Raw genomic sequence first — 16,488 nt, forward strand, 5'->3', positions numbered from 1 at the left:
AATTTGTTCAGAGAAAAGGGAAGTGAGAGGAAATGGGTGAAAGCTTTGGGCTTTACCTAACTCTAGTAGTAACAGATGACTTTGGAATTTTGAGGCAAAATGCTAATTAAGAGATAATGAGTTTTAACTGTTATCTTGAGGAGGGGAAAAGTTCCTCCCCAGACTGAACTCCCCAGTCCCTCTTCTCAGGAAACCCCTGCCAGTTTCAAGAGTGGGCAGAGGGTTTTGATGCCCTTTTGAAACAAGGGACGTCACCAAGGAGATGAAGCCACAGGACTCAACCAGCCCTTGGTGGGATTGATTTCAGATCCTCTGAAATCACGGCATGCATCCCCTTTCAAGAGCCTTAAAGACCAGATGAAAGAGAAGAATAAGAGAAACATCACAGAGCTAAGAGAAATACTTGAGCTAGGAGATGGTTTGAGAAAATATGGTCCAACACATCCGCCATACAACTGGATAGTATGATTGCCATTTGGGTAAATTTAATTCAAGGGTCTTGGGTTTCTCTTCCCAGTACTATCATCTTGTGTACCTCCTCTCTCTCACATCACTGAAACCCCAACACAAGACAACACAATCGTTCACTCTCTTGAGGCATTCATGTAACTCCACAAACATGTAGGCAGGCTTGTTTGGGGCCTGGAGATGCAGGTGAATGAGACAGAGACCCTCACTTCAAGGAGCTTACCCCTGTCAGGAAAAAGTTATCAATAGTCAATCTAAGAAAGAAATGGAAACTTTTATTGAAGCCAATTATAACCCGGGAGACAGTCTTTCAGAAAGCTCTGAGGACTGTTCTGCCCATCAGAGGTCAAAGCACTGTAATATAAGTTTTTGAGACAAAGTTTATATGTCAATGACATCATTGACAGTTTACACAATCCAGATCTACACATACAAAGAGTGGTGCATCATGGATCATCTTGGCCCCATGCTGAGACTGAAAAGGAATGTTATCTCCTAAGGAGGTCTGGTTAACCCAGAAGCACAATACACACTAACGGGGAGGGAAGAGGCCCAAACAGGCAAAGAAAACTTTTATGTTTAAATTTTTCTCACCTTGCCATAAAATATGAATTTTATGTCATCACCCTCAAGAGTGGAAGGCAGATATAATGGCAGTTAGAATGGGATGGGAAGTGCTTTGGTAACTAAGTATAAGATGTGGGTGCAGAGGAAAGACATCTAACTCAGCCAGTGAGCAACAAGGCGAACACCCAAGAGGGAATGGCCCCCGCATCAAGGTGCAAAGGATGAGTTACAGTAAACCAGGCACAGAGTGTTTCGGATGAGGAGCTGGTCTTCCTCTCAGGGTGGACTGCATGGGCAAAGACGTGGAGGAGAAAAACAGCTGGGCATGAAGCGAACCATAAGTAGTTTGTTTTTCTGGAGTGTGATATTGTGATTAATAATAAGAAATATATATTTGGTCGTCGTCCAGTTTCTGGCGCAGAGCTTCTAAAACCCTAGGAATTTCCTCAGTGATTGATTAAAGTTGTCTTTAGATATTCCTAGCAAGCCCCTTTCAACCACACCTGGGTTTATGTTAATGAGGTGAAATTTGGAAAGCCTCTATGGATGGGGGCTGGTTGCCAGGGAAACCAACCATGTGATTGGAGGGTTGTAACTTAGTTGCCTCCCTGACCTCCCGGGAGGGGAGAGGGGCTGGAGATTGAGTTCAATCACCTATGGCCAGTGATTTAATCCATCATGCCTGTGTAATAAAGCCTCCATAAAAACCCAAAAGGATGACATTCAGAGAGCTTCCAGGTTGGTGAACACGTGGAGGTGCTGGCAGAATGGCCCCTTGGAGAAGGCATGGAAGCTCTGAGCCCCTTCCCACATACCTCACCCTATGTACTTCATCTGGCTGTTCATCTGTGTCCTTTATAATAAACTGGTAAATGCTAAGGAAATGTCACTCTGAGTTCTGAGAGCCACTCTAGCAAGTTAATTGAACCCAAAGAGGGGGTTGCGGGACCCTCCCCTTGCAGGCCACTCAGAAGCACAGGAGACAACCTGGACTTGAGAAGGGCATCTGAAGTGGGGCAGTGGGCCCTTAACCTGTGGGATCTAACTCTATCTCCATGTAGCCAGTGTCAGAATGGAGCTAATAGCTTGGAGGTGTCAGAAAACACATGCTGGATGGAGCATTGATGACAAGGCAGGACCTGGCCAGGGGAGGCCGGAGAAGTAACGAGGAACCCTCTGTCTAAAAGATCTATTCTTACCCAGTCGAGGGACTTAGACCTGGTCCCTTGGGTACTGGGGAGCCATGGAGGTATTTTAACAGGGAAGGGAGGTGGCTGATTTGTCTCTTGCATTATGATCAATCTGGCATTTAAATGGCCCACTTGATGGTATCATAAACCAGGAAACTTAAGGTACAAACCACAAGCAGATTGGGTAAAGGGCAGGTACAATGCAAACTTAGACAAATCCACATCTGAATCCTGCTCCAATTTCACCAGCTGGCACGAGTCACTTAGTTCTCTGAGCCACTGTTTGCTCATCTGTAGTGGGGCTGATGTAAGCAACCAATGAAACACTACCTGTGGAAGCCCTGAGCATAGATCTGTATTATTCTGAAAATAAATCTCCCAGATATTTTGTTAATCCAAAAATGAAGTGGCAGAAGAATATGTATTTCACTACTAATCTTGAAAGACAAATGAAAACAAAACGTATGTTTGAAAAATGAAGAGAAAAAAATTGGAAAGATTCACACCAAATCGAAAATAGAGGTTCCTTCTGGAGAGGTAGAAGAAAACCTCTTCTAAGATTGGAGCTAGAGATCAAAGGGGGCTTTAGCCTTATCTGTAAAGTTTTCATTTTTTTACATGGAAAATGTATTCCTATACTACTTGTGTATTTAAAAATTAATTTTAAAATAACCTAACAAAAGCCCTTGACAGAGAGTAGATGTTCAGTGTTCTCTCCCGTCTGCTTGCTTACAGTGAGATTCGGGGCCTTTCCAGTTCCATTTCCTAATTCACCCTAATTTCAACCCCAGTAGAAGGCCAGAAGGCCTGTCAGTGTCACTCAACAAATATCTGTAGAAGACCTTCTCTGACAAGGTTAGTGGGTCTCTCACAAGTGGGTTAAAGTCTCCCTTAGTGGACCCGAGACCCCACAGTCTCCCCTGGAGGCCACCTGAGGGCCTCCACTCAGTCCTCAGCACCCCCCACCCTCATCCTGAGGACACTGCCCTCCCTCTGGCCTTCTGGTGGACCCTCAACTCCTTGGGAAGCTCCACTCTGCTTCCTCCCTCCTGGCCTCAGAGCTCCTGGCTGGGAAAGCAGAGAGATGCCTGCCTCCATTGCCTTCCCAAAGAAAGGCTGGGGTCACCCCTGGCCACCGAAAAGCCCAGCGCAGTGAAGAAAACCTTCAGCAGTGGTTGCCTTTGCTGGGTCCTGGGGGGGATGAGAGAGATTTCACTCTCCACTGTGGACCCTTTTTCCTGTTTGAATTATCTTTTTTAATAGGTTACTTCTTAAATTGAAGAATTACTATTCCTTTAAATAGTTCGTGAAACCAAAAACATTTCACAAAAGCTAATTCTATTTTTAAAACTCTGATTGAGGCCAGATTAGAGTTCTTGATGAATATATGACTTGGCAGGGGGCAGGGCAGAAAGACAGACAGTCTTTTGATGACTCTAAGTATGAATGATGAGTGGGGTGACTCTTCTGGAGAGGAGGGTGCAGCTGATGTCTCCTTTATCCAAAACACCTCAACACTGACTGGGGCTCGGTGAGGATTTCCTGAATTTAACTCACGTAGGAAGCCACGTCTCGGGTCTGCTAAAAATGTACCTGTTTTGGAAAGGAGGAGAAAAAAATGAAAAAGTGGATGGAATGAATTCACAGAGTGTGGAGAGGGCTTAGCTGTTCTTTAGATCTCCTCACTTCACCATGAGACCAGAGAGGGGGTGGGACTTGAGATCCAGCTAAAACCAGATCCAAAGTAGGGGGGCGTTCCACGGGATAAACACTTCACCCTCCCAACTACCCCATGAAGTGGGCACTCTCTCCATTTTGCAGAGGAGGAAACTGAGGCTATGGTGGGGGAATGAGGCAGCCCCAAGGTTACCCAGACAGGTATCTACTGAACTCTGACCCCAAAGCTTTCTCTTCCACCTTTGACCTCACCTCTCGTCATGCAGCTCTTGGGGTTACAGTGAGCCAGATTTTCATCTGGGCTTTCTCTGTTTGCAGGCACCTTGGAATATACGGATCTGGCCAGAGACACCTGGAACATACTATTACCGGGCTTATGTATTTTCATCACTATTTATGAGGTGCTGCACACTTGTATGTAGAGAGAGTTTCTGTCCCGTACGCTAGTGTATCATCAGCTTGCTAAAGAGTGAGTGAACGACTCTAATCCTGGAGCTCCCCCACTTTACAGATGAAGAGGTTGAGGCTCAGGGAGCTGAAGGGATTTACTTCAGTTATACGGGAATCGCACCCAGAGCCTTCCAGGTCTCCCTTTTCTGTTTCCTCCTCAGAGTCAAGGTTGGCTTGACACCCAGCCCATCACCAGCCCACCCTGAGGAAGCACGGCACTGACATCAGCTGGAAGAACAGACCCACCTACGCCTGGGCGTCAGTGGTGCTAATACATGGGACACCCACGCACCGTTACATACACTCATGCCTGGGCCACACAAAGGTCTCCCCAAGCTCTCCACGTTCAGCCAAGGAGCGGGAGTGGAGCAGCAGCGAGACGCCCCAGGTGCAGTCCCCATCCAGCCTCAAGCCACACCGCAGACTGCAGGCTGAGGAGGAAAGGGTCCAGGTGAGCTCCACGGCAGAAAGAGATAAGGAAGGGGAGCGGGTGACGCTGAGTCACACAGCTTGCGGGGCTGACTGCTGCCGGCAGAAGGGAGCACCGTCTGAGTTGGACCTCAAACTGGTGAGCTTCCCAGTTCCTGAAAAGTGAGGGTGAAATGCCACACCCTAGGCAGGCTCAGAGGTCCCCTGTCTAAAAATTGCAGATGGTTGGTGGGAGATGTGCTTCCTCACTCCTCTGATTTCCATGAGAAGGGGAGATGGGTGAATTCCGATCGGCAAGTTGTCGACTGGGGTCTGAGGCTATGTTGTCCAGGTCTTTTGGGAGAAGGCTGCCCGCAGGGAACCACGTTCTGCTCTGCCCAGATCTTCCCAGGGAGGCCTGAACTTTTCCTGCCTTTCCTGTGCCTGCCTGGGTCTGTCTGCCAAATTCAGAGACTGACAGTTAGGAAGCCCAGAAGTCTCATTTGTTCAGCGCACAGGCAGGAAAGAGAGTGCCATATATTGGGCTTCCTTAAACCCTCAAATCAAAATATTGTGAGGCATCCCAGCTTAATATAGTTTAGGGCCCCTAACTGTAGAAGAAATTTCACGTTTTTAACACAGCTCTTAAAGCCCTTCACAATCCAGCTCCCACCTATTGACCTCTCCAGTTTGATGTGATCCCCGGCCAAAGCCAGGCTGTCTGCTCACCCACCTCCGCGCTTTTGTGTCCTTCCCCGGGTTGTAGCCAGCCTCCAAGATGACCCAGTGATCCCCACCTCCTGGTCCCTCCCCACACCCTTGTGAGATCCCTCCCTTCGAGTGGAGGCTGGACGTATGAATAGAAGAAGGTAGAAATGATAGTGTGAGCCTTGGAGACGACTTCATAGAAGTCTGACTCTCCTCACTCAGCTGGGAGAAGCCATGTCATGACCGGCATAATGGACAGGTCCATGTGGGGAGGGCTAAAGTCTCCTGCCAACAGCCCTGTGAGCGAGCCTGGATCCTCCAGCTTCAGTCATCTTGAGATTGCAGCCTTGACCAACAGCTTGACTGCAAGCTCATCACAGATCCTGAGCCAGAACCACACAGGTAGCTGCTCCTGGATTCCTGACCATCAGGAACTGCAAGGTAATAAATTGCTGTTTGTTTTAAGTTTTGGGGTAATCTGTTACACAGCAATAGATAACTAATGCACCCAACCTGCCTTTCTCCTTAAAGCCTGCTTGTTCTTCAAGGTCTCAACTCAGACTCTTCTTGCTCCTGGAAGCTTTTCCCGACTCCCTGTAGAAGATACCTGATGATTTAGCCTCCCAACATCCTCTCCATCTTTGGCAATACTGCCCTGACTTTTCTCCCTCTCTTCCTCCCTTCCTTCCTTCCTTTCCTGTGGCCATGCTGTGTAGCTTGCAGGATCTCAGTTCCCCCACCAGGGATTGAACCCATGCCCTCGGCAGTGAAAGTGCCGAGTCCTAACCCCTGGACCACCAGGGAGTTCCCACCCCTGACTTTTCTTTAGGAAACCACCCTTCTCCCATCTGAATCTGTGCGTGTTGAATGAGGCTGATTCCACTCTAGGCTCTAGGGGTTGGCGTTCAGCCTAGGCCTGGCCTATCCATTCTCCTGGAGCCCAGTGTTCAGGGATGCAACCTAAGTCAGCCCCTGAGGGTCAGCCCAGGAGCCTTTGCGGGAGGTAGCAAGAAACAGGTCACCTTCATCTGCTGGAGTTGCAGAGCTGGAAAAACAGCCTACAGCTACAGGCAGAGCAGGAAAAACAGCCTGAAGCTACAGCTTCCTTCTTTCTTTTTCCTTTTGTTTCATAAGCACAAAAGGAAAGCCTCTCTAGAGATGAAGCCAGGAGAAAAAAGATGAGCCTAGGGATGGGGAGAGAGATTCCTGATGCAATTATTGAAGTGCCTGGATTCAACTGTGCCTGAAACTAAATCTACCTCTAGACTTTTCTTTCTTCCTTTCTTTCTTTTCCCTTCCACTTCCCCTCCCTCCCTCCCTCCCTTCCTTCCTTCCTTCCTCTCTTTCTCTCTCTTTCTTTTTTTCTCTCTTTCTCTCTCTCTTTTTTTTGGCCTTAGGTAGTGTGTGTTGATTGGAGATGATCTCAGTCCTCTTGAAGTGAAAGAGTTCAGAACAATTTCATCCCCATGGGTGGAATTAGGGACCCCCTCCTGGCCTCCCAGAGCCTCTAGTGCTGCCCCTACCACTGCACTTACCACAAAACTGCACCTGCACAAGGAACTGGTGCCCCTCACCCTGATTTTTCGTAATGGTACCACACTTTTGCTTACACCACCACCCCCTGCCGCCCCGCCTCTTAAAAACAGGGATGTGTCATGTTCCTTTGTACATCCAGAGGACCTGTCATAAAGAGGTGCTCACTGAATAACTTATAATGAATGAATGGATGGATGAATGAGTGTCTTCTAGTTGGCCAGGAGACTTAGTGGAGCAAGAAAGGGGAGTTGTTTGTTCAGAGGCCCTGCTACAAGGCCCAAGTTACCCTCAAGACCTCTCTGAGCTGACAAAGGACTATTATTTCTTAATCTCTTCATCCAGACCACAGCTGAACCAGCCCCACCCCTGGAACACAAACCAGGCTCCTATTACAGAAAAACAAATCTGACCTGGCCGTTTCCCTGCTTCAAACAACTTTCGGTGACGTGTTTGGCAGGAGGGGGTGGAGACCAGTGAGCATTTGGATCCAGGGAACATTCTACACTATAGAACGTTCATGTGTTTATCAATTGATTCATTCAGCAAGCATTTAATTAGCACCTGCTCTATGCCAGGCCCTGTACATGTTGCTTCATCTTTACAGCAAGCATTTAGGGCCATGTATTTGTTATCCGTTGCTGCCTAACAAATCACCCCAAACTTAATGGCTTAAAACAACAAACATTTGTCATCTTGCAGGATCCAGATGCAGCTCAGCTGGATGCCTCTGGGTCAAGGTCTCCCGGGAGGTTGCAGTCAAGTTGTTGGCCAGGGCTGCAGTCATCTCAAGGCTCAACTGAGGCTGAGGGATCCACTTCTAAGCTCATTCACGTGGCTGTTGTGAGGCCCCAAAAGATTCACTCTGAGCTTTTTCATGTGGGCCTCTCCACATGGCAGCTGGCTTGCCCAGAGCGACTGATCTGAGAAACAGCAAGAGTGTCCGAGACAGAAGCTACTATCTTTCTATATCTTAGTCTTAGGTGCGACATGCCATCGCATCTGCCATATTCTGTTCATTAGAAGTGAGTCAGTCATAGTATGAGTGTGTTTTGTGTTTGGTAATTGCAATCATTGTTGCTTTTGTTGTGGTCATCCATGTACAATGCTTGGTGTCAGTCTATTTATCTCTTGTAAAAATAAAATACAGTGTGTGTGTGTGAAAAAAAAGAAGTGAGTCAGTAAGTCCAGCCTACACTCTAAGGAAGGAGATTACACAAGGGTTTGAATACGAGGAGGTGGATTAATTGGGATGACCATTTTAGAGGCTACCTGCCACAGGTAAGGTATTATTATCCTTTATTTCATACTCAGCCAGCCAGCTAGTTAAGCAATGTGTCCATGTCTCCCAGCTAGAGAGTCGTCTGACTGCAGTGCTTTAACATTTCACTAAGCCATTCGGGAGTGAGGTGGAGGAAGGCAGGGAGAAGGTGCTGGTAGAACAGCAAATGGGGATGGAGTCTTTATTAACTATCTACACTGTGTAACTGAATATCTACAACTTAGTAGCATAAAATAAACATTCATTACCTCACATAGTTTCTAAGAGTCAGGAATTCAGGAGCAGCTTAATTGAGTGGTTCTGGATCAGGGTTTCTCGTGAGGCTGTAGTTAAGCTGTGGTCTGGAGCTGCAGCTTTGAAGACTTATCGGGGCTGAGGATCCATTTCCAGGATGGCTCACTCACATGGCTGTTGGCAGGAGGCCTCAGTTCTTTGCCACTTGGACCCCTCTCTAACCATGCTTGAGTATCTTTATGACACCGAAGCTGGTTTCCTCCAGAACAAGTGACTCAGGAGAGCCTAAGCAGAAGCCTCAATGCCCTTACTACCCAGCCTGAAGAGTCATATGCTGTCATTTCTGCAGTGTCCTGTTGGTTACCCAGCTTGGCGCTTTGCAATGTGGGAGGTGATTATACAGGGCATGGGAATATCAGCCACCCGAGGCTGGCTACTATAGGGTCCTGGAAGATTAGTAATCCTAAAACTCAACTTTTAGTAAGTCACTCCCTTGGTCAAAGAGATCCAGAGCTTTCCCATTTACTGTAACACAACATCTGATTTCCTTAGTTCTATCTCACACTGTCTTTTGGGCTGATGGGCCATCTGGGACTGGCAGCTTGGTCTGCTTACAGACCTCAAGTGTCCCCACAGAGATGCTTGCTGATATGCCCCCTCCCCATCCTGTCTGTTCTGTGGGAAGGCCCGCCTCTCTGGAAAACCTCCATTCAGCCTTTGATACATAGTTGTTGTCCCCCCACCCCCCATGTGCAGGCTGTGGTTGGATGCTGGGATAAGATGGTGAGCAAACAGACATCCATCCTCCATGGAGAACGTCCAGTCAACATGGGGAGGTAGACACTAGCCAATTAATAATCTCTTCACAAATTGTGACAAATTCTCCCCCCCAAAAACCTACGGGTGCCATGTGAGCATATAATGGGGGACCTGGCCTACTGTGTACATGGTAGTTGAACCAAGCCAAGAAATTAACTAGGCTGGACAGGTGTATTAGTATTAGGTTCAGGTGTAAGTGTCTGAAAATCCAAAATAACAGTAGCTTAAACAAGACATGTTTATTTCTCTCTTGCTTAGAAGTCTGGGGAGGTGTTTGAGAACAGGTACTGTGCCATTCAGCGGCAGGGACCCAGGCTCCTTCTATCTTGTTGCTCTGTTCTGCATGGCCTTCACCACATGGGTCAGGATGGTGGCATCCACATCCTGGGCAGCCAGATGGACAAAGGGACACAGTGGGTAATATCCACCAATAATCCCTGAAGCAGCCACAAGATGCTTCCCCTTACATCTCAATGGCCAGAACTTAGTCACACGGCCACACCTAGCTACAAGAGAAGCTGGGAAATACAACTCTCATTCTGAACACACTCATATGCCCAGCCAAAAACTGGGAGCTCCATCATCATGCAAAAATAGCAACCATAGTCAACCCTCTCTTGCATTTACTCTGTGCCGGGCACTGCCCTAAGTCCTTGACACTCATCAACACATTTCATCCTCACAACAGATCTATGAGGATGGTACTATTATTGCCCCAATTTTACAGATGAGGAAACTGAGGTACATAAGTAAAATAAGTTAATAAGCGGACAGGCTAGAATGTGATCCCATGCAGTACGACTCCAGAGTATGGGCTCTGTTACCATAGTTAACAGTTATGAAGAAAGTGAGAATCTATTGGGAGACATGCACATTCTCTGTCCATATAGCAAGGTGCAAGGCAAAGATAGGAACATGCTCAAGGCAAAAGAAAGAGCAAATGCAAAAGCCCCCCCCCCCCCGCCCCCTGCATCCCACCAAAGCAAGGTCTTTTATCGCAGCACCTCTCAAACTTAAATGTGCCAGTGAATCACTTGGAGATCACGCGAAACGCACACTTGGTTCAGTAGGTCTGGGCTGGGGCTGAGAATTTGCCCCATGGTGCCTAAGCAGTTGGCCTGTGGACCACCAGCAGACTGTGGACCACATTTTGAGAGGGAGGACTCGTAGTCAAGTGCCCACCACTCCATGACTCCCCTCCTGCACAGGGCTGGGCCAACAAACAGTCCTTCGGGCTCAGTGGCTACCCAAGGCCCCTTCAACCTTCTTGCTGCCCCCAGGTTTTGAGTTCTGGCTGAGATTTCCCTCTCTCTCCCAAGAGTGCCAGGCCCCTTGTTGAATGAATGAATGAATGAATGAAAAGGGAATGCTGGAGGGCAAAGGGAAGGAGAGCCAACTGGGTGTATGGTCCAGGGGAAGAGTTTGGTTCACTGCCCACACTCTACACCGGACCGGAACTGGCACCGTGAATTCTGAATTCTCCCAGAGGAATAGGTACCACCATTTCCCCCTATTTATAGATGAGGAAACTGCCAGCTGGCCCTGCTTTTTGAACAGGAGCCCCCACCTTCCTCCCCTGGGGTTTTTCAAGCTCTTTGTTACCACAACCTTGGAGGTGGGGCCAACCATAGAGGGAAAGTTCAGAATGAGTGTCCTCCACCTGGGTGTTGTGTTACAACTACCAACTCCTCTAACCCAGCAATCCCGGAAGGAGATGCTGATTACCCGTGAATTTCGCAGAAGGAAACTAAGGCTCGGAGAGGTCCCCGGTGGGCCAAGTCACAAGGCAGGTCTTAGTCTGCTGTCCTGAATAGACCGGGCTCGGAGCCGGCCCGGTGAATACCATCGGAATGAACCACAAATGGAAGATGCAAGCAGAGAAGTAGAGCTACCAGGCCAACTACGATAGCTTCAGGTGACGAGCCCTTACTAGGTGCCAGGCATCACACTAAGCAGTCTCCCAACTTTCTCATTTGATCCCCAGGAAAAAGCTCCTCCAGTAAGTGTCATCATCCTCTTTGTGCAGTCGTGGAAAGGGGTGTGGGCTCAGAGAAGCCAAGCATCTTCCCCAGAGAGGCACAGCAGGGACATGGTGGGTCCCCTTTACAAATCTAGACCTGCCTGCTTTCCTCCTTTCTTTCACAGTATCAGGCCCTTTACTCAGAGTTTGACGCTGTGTGTAGCCCAAATCTGGACCATTCCATTTAATTTTCACAACCCAAGGAAACTGTTTTACAAACGCAAAACAACGTAGGAGGCTCGGAGAGGCAGAGGGATTTGCTCAAGGTCACACAGAGAGAAGGTGATGGAAAACACAGTGCGGGGGCTTGGAAGGAATGAATGCGGGAGTCTTTGGGTGCTCCCTTCCTCTCCAAGCCTCGACCCCCATCGCGCGCCCACCATGGCCAGCCCCTCCCCCTCCCAGCCCCCAGCCCCCAGCCCCCAGCCCCCAGCCCCCAGCCCCCAGCCCCTAGCCCCTTAGGCCCCCAGGCCCTCAGGCCCCCGGGCCCCTTTAACAGGGCGGCGGAAGGGGCGGCCGGGGGCGGGGGCGGCGCCCAATGGGCTGCGCGGAGCGTCACTTCCCGGCGGCGGGAGGCAGCGGCGAGTGTCGAGGGCTGGGGGCGGCCGGCGGGGGCGGGGCGGCCGGCGGAGGCGTTGGCAGCGGGCTGGGACCCACGCGGCGCCGCGGCCCACCTGGCCTGCAGGGCTCCCACCCCCGGCGGCAGCGGCGGCGGCGGCACGATGCCCTTTGACTTCAGGAGGTGAGTGTGGCGACCCCGGCCACTGGGGAGCCCCCTCCGCAGGCGCGGGAGATGCTCGGGCACGCCGCGGACCCCTCCCGCCTGGAACGCAGAAGCGGCCCTTCGCCCTGTGCACGCCTCGGCAAGCCCTCGGGGACGCCGGGCGGGCCCCCCTGCCGCACACACAGCCAGCTGGAGCCTCGGAGGGCCTCCTCGTGCAGCGGGAAGCGAGGCCACCCACCTCTCGGGCCGCTCCGCCCCTTCCCTCCGCGGAGCCCCCTCCCCAGGCTGCCCCGACACCTCGCAAACTCGCATCCCCTTCCCCCCATGCTGGGAAACAGGTTTCCTCCCTCCCCTAGATAGGAGCAAACAAGCCATCCCCTTCGTCTCCTCTACAGAGCCTCCTTTCGTGAACCCCACCCCAGCTGACAGGTGCGTCCAGGGCACCTCGGATGAGCCCCCAGGGATCCGCAGGGGTGTGCAGACCCATCCCGCCAGACAGCTGCTGGAGGGTTTCAGGTTTCCATAGGCTCAGACTCTCCCTGACTGGCCGAACCGGAGGCCTGTACCCCAGCCAGTCCTGGGCCTGTGCTCTGGGTATGGGGGCTCCATGGGGGAGGGGAGGAGGTAAGGGAGTTGTGGGCAGGGCTTTGCAGAGGGCCTAGCCTGATCTGACCTTGGCTTTCTACAGTCACCACAATGGGCCCTTTGTGGGGTCCAGCCGCCTCATGGTCCACGTTGTGCTGGGCTAGGCCTTCTGGAAGTCTGCCTAACAGGGGATCTACATCCAGACTTTCCCTTGAGGTATGGACCCCCAGGGGATGCCCTGGCCAGAGGCAGCCATACTGTGGTGTATAGCCAGAAAAATAGCAGGGCTTTAGTGGGGAGGAGCTGGATCAGAATCCTGGCTCTGCCTCCTCCACTGAACAGCTTGGTATATTCTAGAAGTTAGGGGCGAAGGCTCTGGGTTCAGACCTCCCCTTAGCTGCTCAGCTTGATGACTTGGGCAAGTGTCTGAGCCCTCTCAGTATCTCTGTGTCACCACTTGCAAATTGGGGCTAAAAATAAAGTCCCACCTGCGAGGACTGAGTGCATGAGAAGCGCTTAATTCAGAGCCTGGAGGGGTGCAGAGCTCAGAAGTGGGAGGTTAGTGGAGAAGCAGCCTCTCCATGAGACCACTTCCTCATCCACAAAATAGGGATTCTGGTCCCTGCCAGCTCCTTCCCTCCCTACAGGTGTGAATGAAGTCAGGGTAAAACGACAGCCTTCCTGGGAAGAAAAGCCTGGCAGTGACCCCCATGGCATGTGGGCATGTTGGAGTTTAAGCATGGAGAGAACATTGGCCTTGGAACTCTTGCACTGGCTGACGTGGTACTCAGCCTGCCCTGGGCACCATTGCCATCTCACAAACAGCCTGCCCCTTCCATGCAGCCCTGGGGTTGCAAATGCTTGCAGACCCAGGGCATTTTCGTAAAAGGAAAGCCCCTGTGATGGAATTCAGGGGCAGTCCTCATATCGACGTTTAACATTCAGGACATGAGAGAGCTGTAGCTGGCACATTGATTCCTGGTTCCATAAAGCCTCCCCTTACCCAGGTTGATAATTCCTGCCCTCGCCCCGCATCCCTTTGTGATTCAGTAGGTTCCAGTGATTTTGACCTTATTGGGGAAGTCACTGCTTTCGGGCATAGAATTCATTCACTCTGCACCTAATCTCCCATTTTAGGAGGAGGAAGTTGAGGGCTGAGGGTCTTGCCCTGGACCTCATGGAACCTATATTGAAGGGTGGGCCAGGGTCCCAGGTCACGCACAGCTCCTGACCTGGTGCCCCTTGAGTTGGAGGTTTGGAGTGTCCAGGTACCATGGGGGCCCCAGTTTAATGAGGTGTTTTAATCAATTTCCTTGAAGGCTTGTGCCACCACAGAACAGTGAGAATGGATTCAACACTTCCCATTCACACCTTGGAGGACAAGCCTAGTAACCTACACTTCTTAAGATGTGTTCGTTCCAGGTCTCAGGTTCTAAGGAAGGGTCCACTTTACGCGCACTTCAGTGTTCATTGGTCAAACGTTTACTGAGTGTCTGCTCCGTGCTCAGCCCTCCGCCACGTGCCCCACTGCAGAGCTGGGTGACATGTGACTCGTTTGCCCAGGGCCAGGCAGTGGTGAGCTGGTGGAGCTGGGATTCGAACTGAGGACTGTTAGCTGCAGAGCCTTAGCTGTGGGAGAGAAAGGAGGTCTTGGAGGGTCCCACAGCCCTGTCAGATCTCTTAAAAACCATGGGGAAATGGAGAGGGGCATGCTCTGGTTGAACCCCCCCTCTCCCAGTTCGAGGCCAGGGAGAAGACCAGGTTTCCTGATCGTTTTGCTCTCCTTAATACAGAACACAATCAGAAAGGGGGAAAAAGGAACCTCTTGCTCTTTCTTACCAGAACTCCTTGTTTTCCTAGTGCCTGTGGGACCTCGTGCACCTTACCTCCTGTGTGCTTTCCTGTCTGTGAAATGGGGATGAGAACAGTACCCGTTGTTGAGAAGATTAACTGAGCCAGTGTGTGTAAAGCATTTAGATACAGAGTATGCACCCAATAAATATTGGCCACTCTTTTCATTATTTGTGTTATTTCATCGAAACACCTGTATTTCCTAACACTGTATAATTCACTTAATTATTTTATGCTTATTCTGCTTTTTCCTCCCATGAAAACATGAGCTCCCTAGGGCAAAGATTTTTTTTTTTCTTTAACATCTTTATTGGAGTACAATTGCTTCACAGTGGTGTGTTAGTTTCTGCTCTATAACAAAGTGAATCAGTCATACATATACACATGTTCCCATATCTCCTCCCTCTTGCGTCTCCCTCCCTCCCACCCTCCCTATCCCACCCCTCTAGGTGGTCACAAAGCACCCAGCTGATCTCCCTGTGCTATGTGACTGCTTCCCACTAGCTATCCATTTTACATTTAGTAGTGTATATATGTCCATGCCACTCTCTCACCCTGTCATATCTTACCCTTCCCCCTCCCCATATCCCCAAGTCCGTTCTCCAGTAGGTCTGTGTCTTTATTCCCGTCTTGCCACTAGGTTCTTCATGACCTTTTTTTTTTTTTCCTTAGATTCCATATATATGTGTTAGCATACTGTATTTGTTTTTCTCTCTCTGACTTACTTCACTCTGTATGACAGACTCTAACTCCATCCACCTCACTACAAATACCTCCATTTCGTTTCTTTTTATGGCTGAGTAATATTCCATTGTATATATGTGCCACATCTTCTTTATCCATTCATCTGTCGATGGACACTTAGGTTGCTTCCATGTCCTGGCTATTGTAAATAGAGCTGCAATGAACATTTTGGTACATGACTCTTTTTTTTTTAATAATTTATTTTATTTTATTTATTTTTGGCTGCATTGGGTCTTCATTGCTGTGCGCTGGCTTTCTCTAGTTGCAGCGAGTAGGGGCTACTCTTTGTTGCGGTGCTCAGGCTTCTCATTGCGGTGGCTTCTCTTGTTGCAGAGCAAGGGCTCTAGGTACGCAGGCTTCAGTAGTTGTGGTTCACGGGCTCTAGAGCGCAGCTCATTAGTTGTGGCGCACAGGCTTAAGTTGCTCTGCGGCATGTGGGATCTTCCTGGACCAGGGCTCGAACCCATGTCCCCTGCATTGGCAGGCGGATTCTTAACTACTGCGCCACCAGGGAAGCCCCAACATGACTCTTTTTGAATTATGGTTTTCTCAGGGTATATGCCCAGTAGTGGGATTGCTGGGTCGTATGATAGTTCTATTTTTAGTTTTTTAAGGAACTTCCATACTGTTCTCCATAGTGGCTGTATCAATTTACATTCCCACCAACAGTGCAAGAGGGTTCCCTTTTCTCCACACCCTCTCCAGCATTTATTGTTTCTAGATTTTTTGATGATGGCCATTCTGACCGGTGTGAGATGATACCTCATTGTAGTTTTGATTTGCATTTTTCTAATATTAATGATGTTGAGCATTCTTTCATGTGTCTGTTGGCAATCTGTATGTCTTCTTTGGAGAAATGTCTATTTAGGTCTTCTGCCCATTTTTGGATTGGGCTGTTTGTTTTTTTGTTATTGAGCTGCATGAGCTGCTTGTAAATCTTGGAGATTAATCCTTTGTCAGTTGCTTCATTTGCAAATATTTTCTCCCATTCTGAGGGTTGTCTTTTGGTCTTGTTTATGGTTTCCTTTGCTGTGCAAAAGCTTTTAAGTTTCATTAGGTCCCATTTGTTTATTTGTGTTTTTATTTCCATTTCTCTAGGAGTTGGGTCAAAAAGGATCTTGCTGTGATGTATGTCATAGAGTGTTCTGCCTATGTTTTCCTCTAAGAGTTTGATAGTGTCTGGCCTTACATTTAGGTCTTTAATCCATTTTGAGTTTATTTTTGTGTA

At 49.4% G+C, this 16,488-nt stretch overlaps 1 protein-coding gene and 1 long non-coding RNA gene across 2 annotated transcripts in view; both read left to right on the forward strand.

Moving 5' to 3' along the window:
- Positions 1-11,921: 11,921 nt before the first annotated feature.
- LOC130706880 (endoplasmic reticulum-Golgi intermediate compartment protein 1-like) overlaps positions 11,922-16,488 on the forward strand; it is an 86,597-nt gene continuing 82,030 nt past the window's right edge. The window contains exon 1 of the mRNA XM_057539556.1: positions 11,922-12,098. Coding sequence (XP_057395539.1) covers positions 12,079-12,098 — 20 coding nt within the window. The 5' untranslated portion in view covers positions 11,922-12,078. The remainder of the gene's footprint in view (positions 12,099-16,488) is intronic.
- On the forward strand, positions 12,719-14,679 carry LOC103004937 (uncharacterized). Its single transcript, XR_451759.2, has 2 exons — positions 12,719-12,881; positions 14,526-14,679. It is a non-coding gene; the product is annotated as an uncharacterized LOC103004937 (long non-coding RNA).

Source organism: Balaenoptera acutorostrata, unplaced genomic scaffold (assembly GCF_949987535.1).
Source record: "Balaenoptera acutorostrata unplaced genomic scaffold, mBalAcu1.1 scaffold_714, whole genome shotgun sequence".
In the NCBI taxonomy this organism is placed as follows: domain Eukaryota; kingdom Metazoa; phylum Chordata; class Mammalia; order Artiodactyla; family Balaenopteridae; genus Balaenoptera; species Balaenoptera acutorostrata.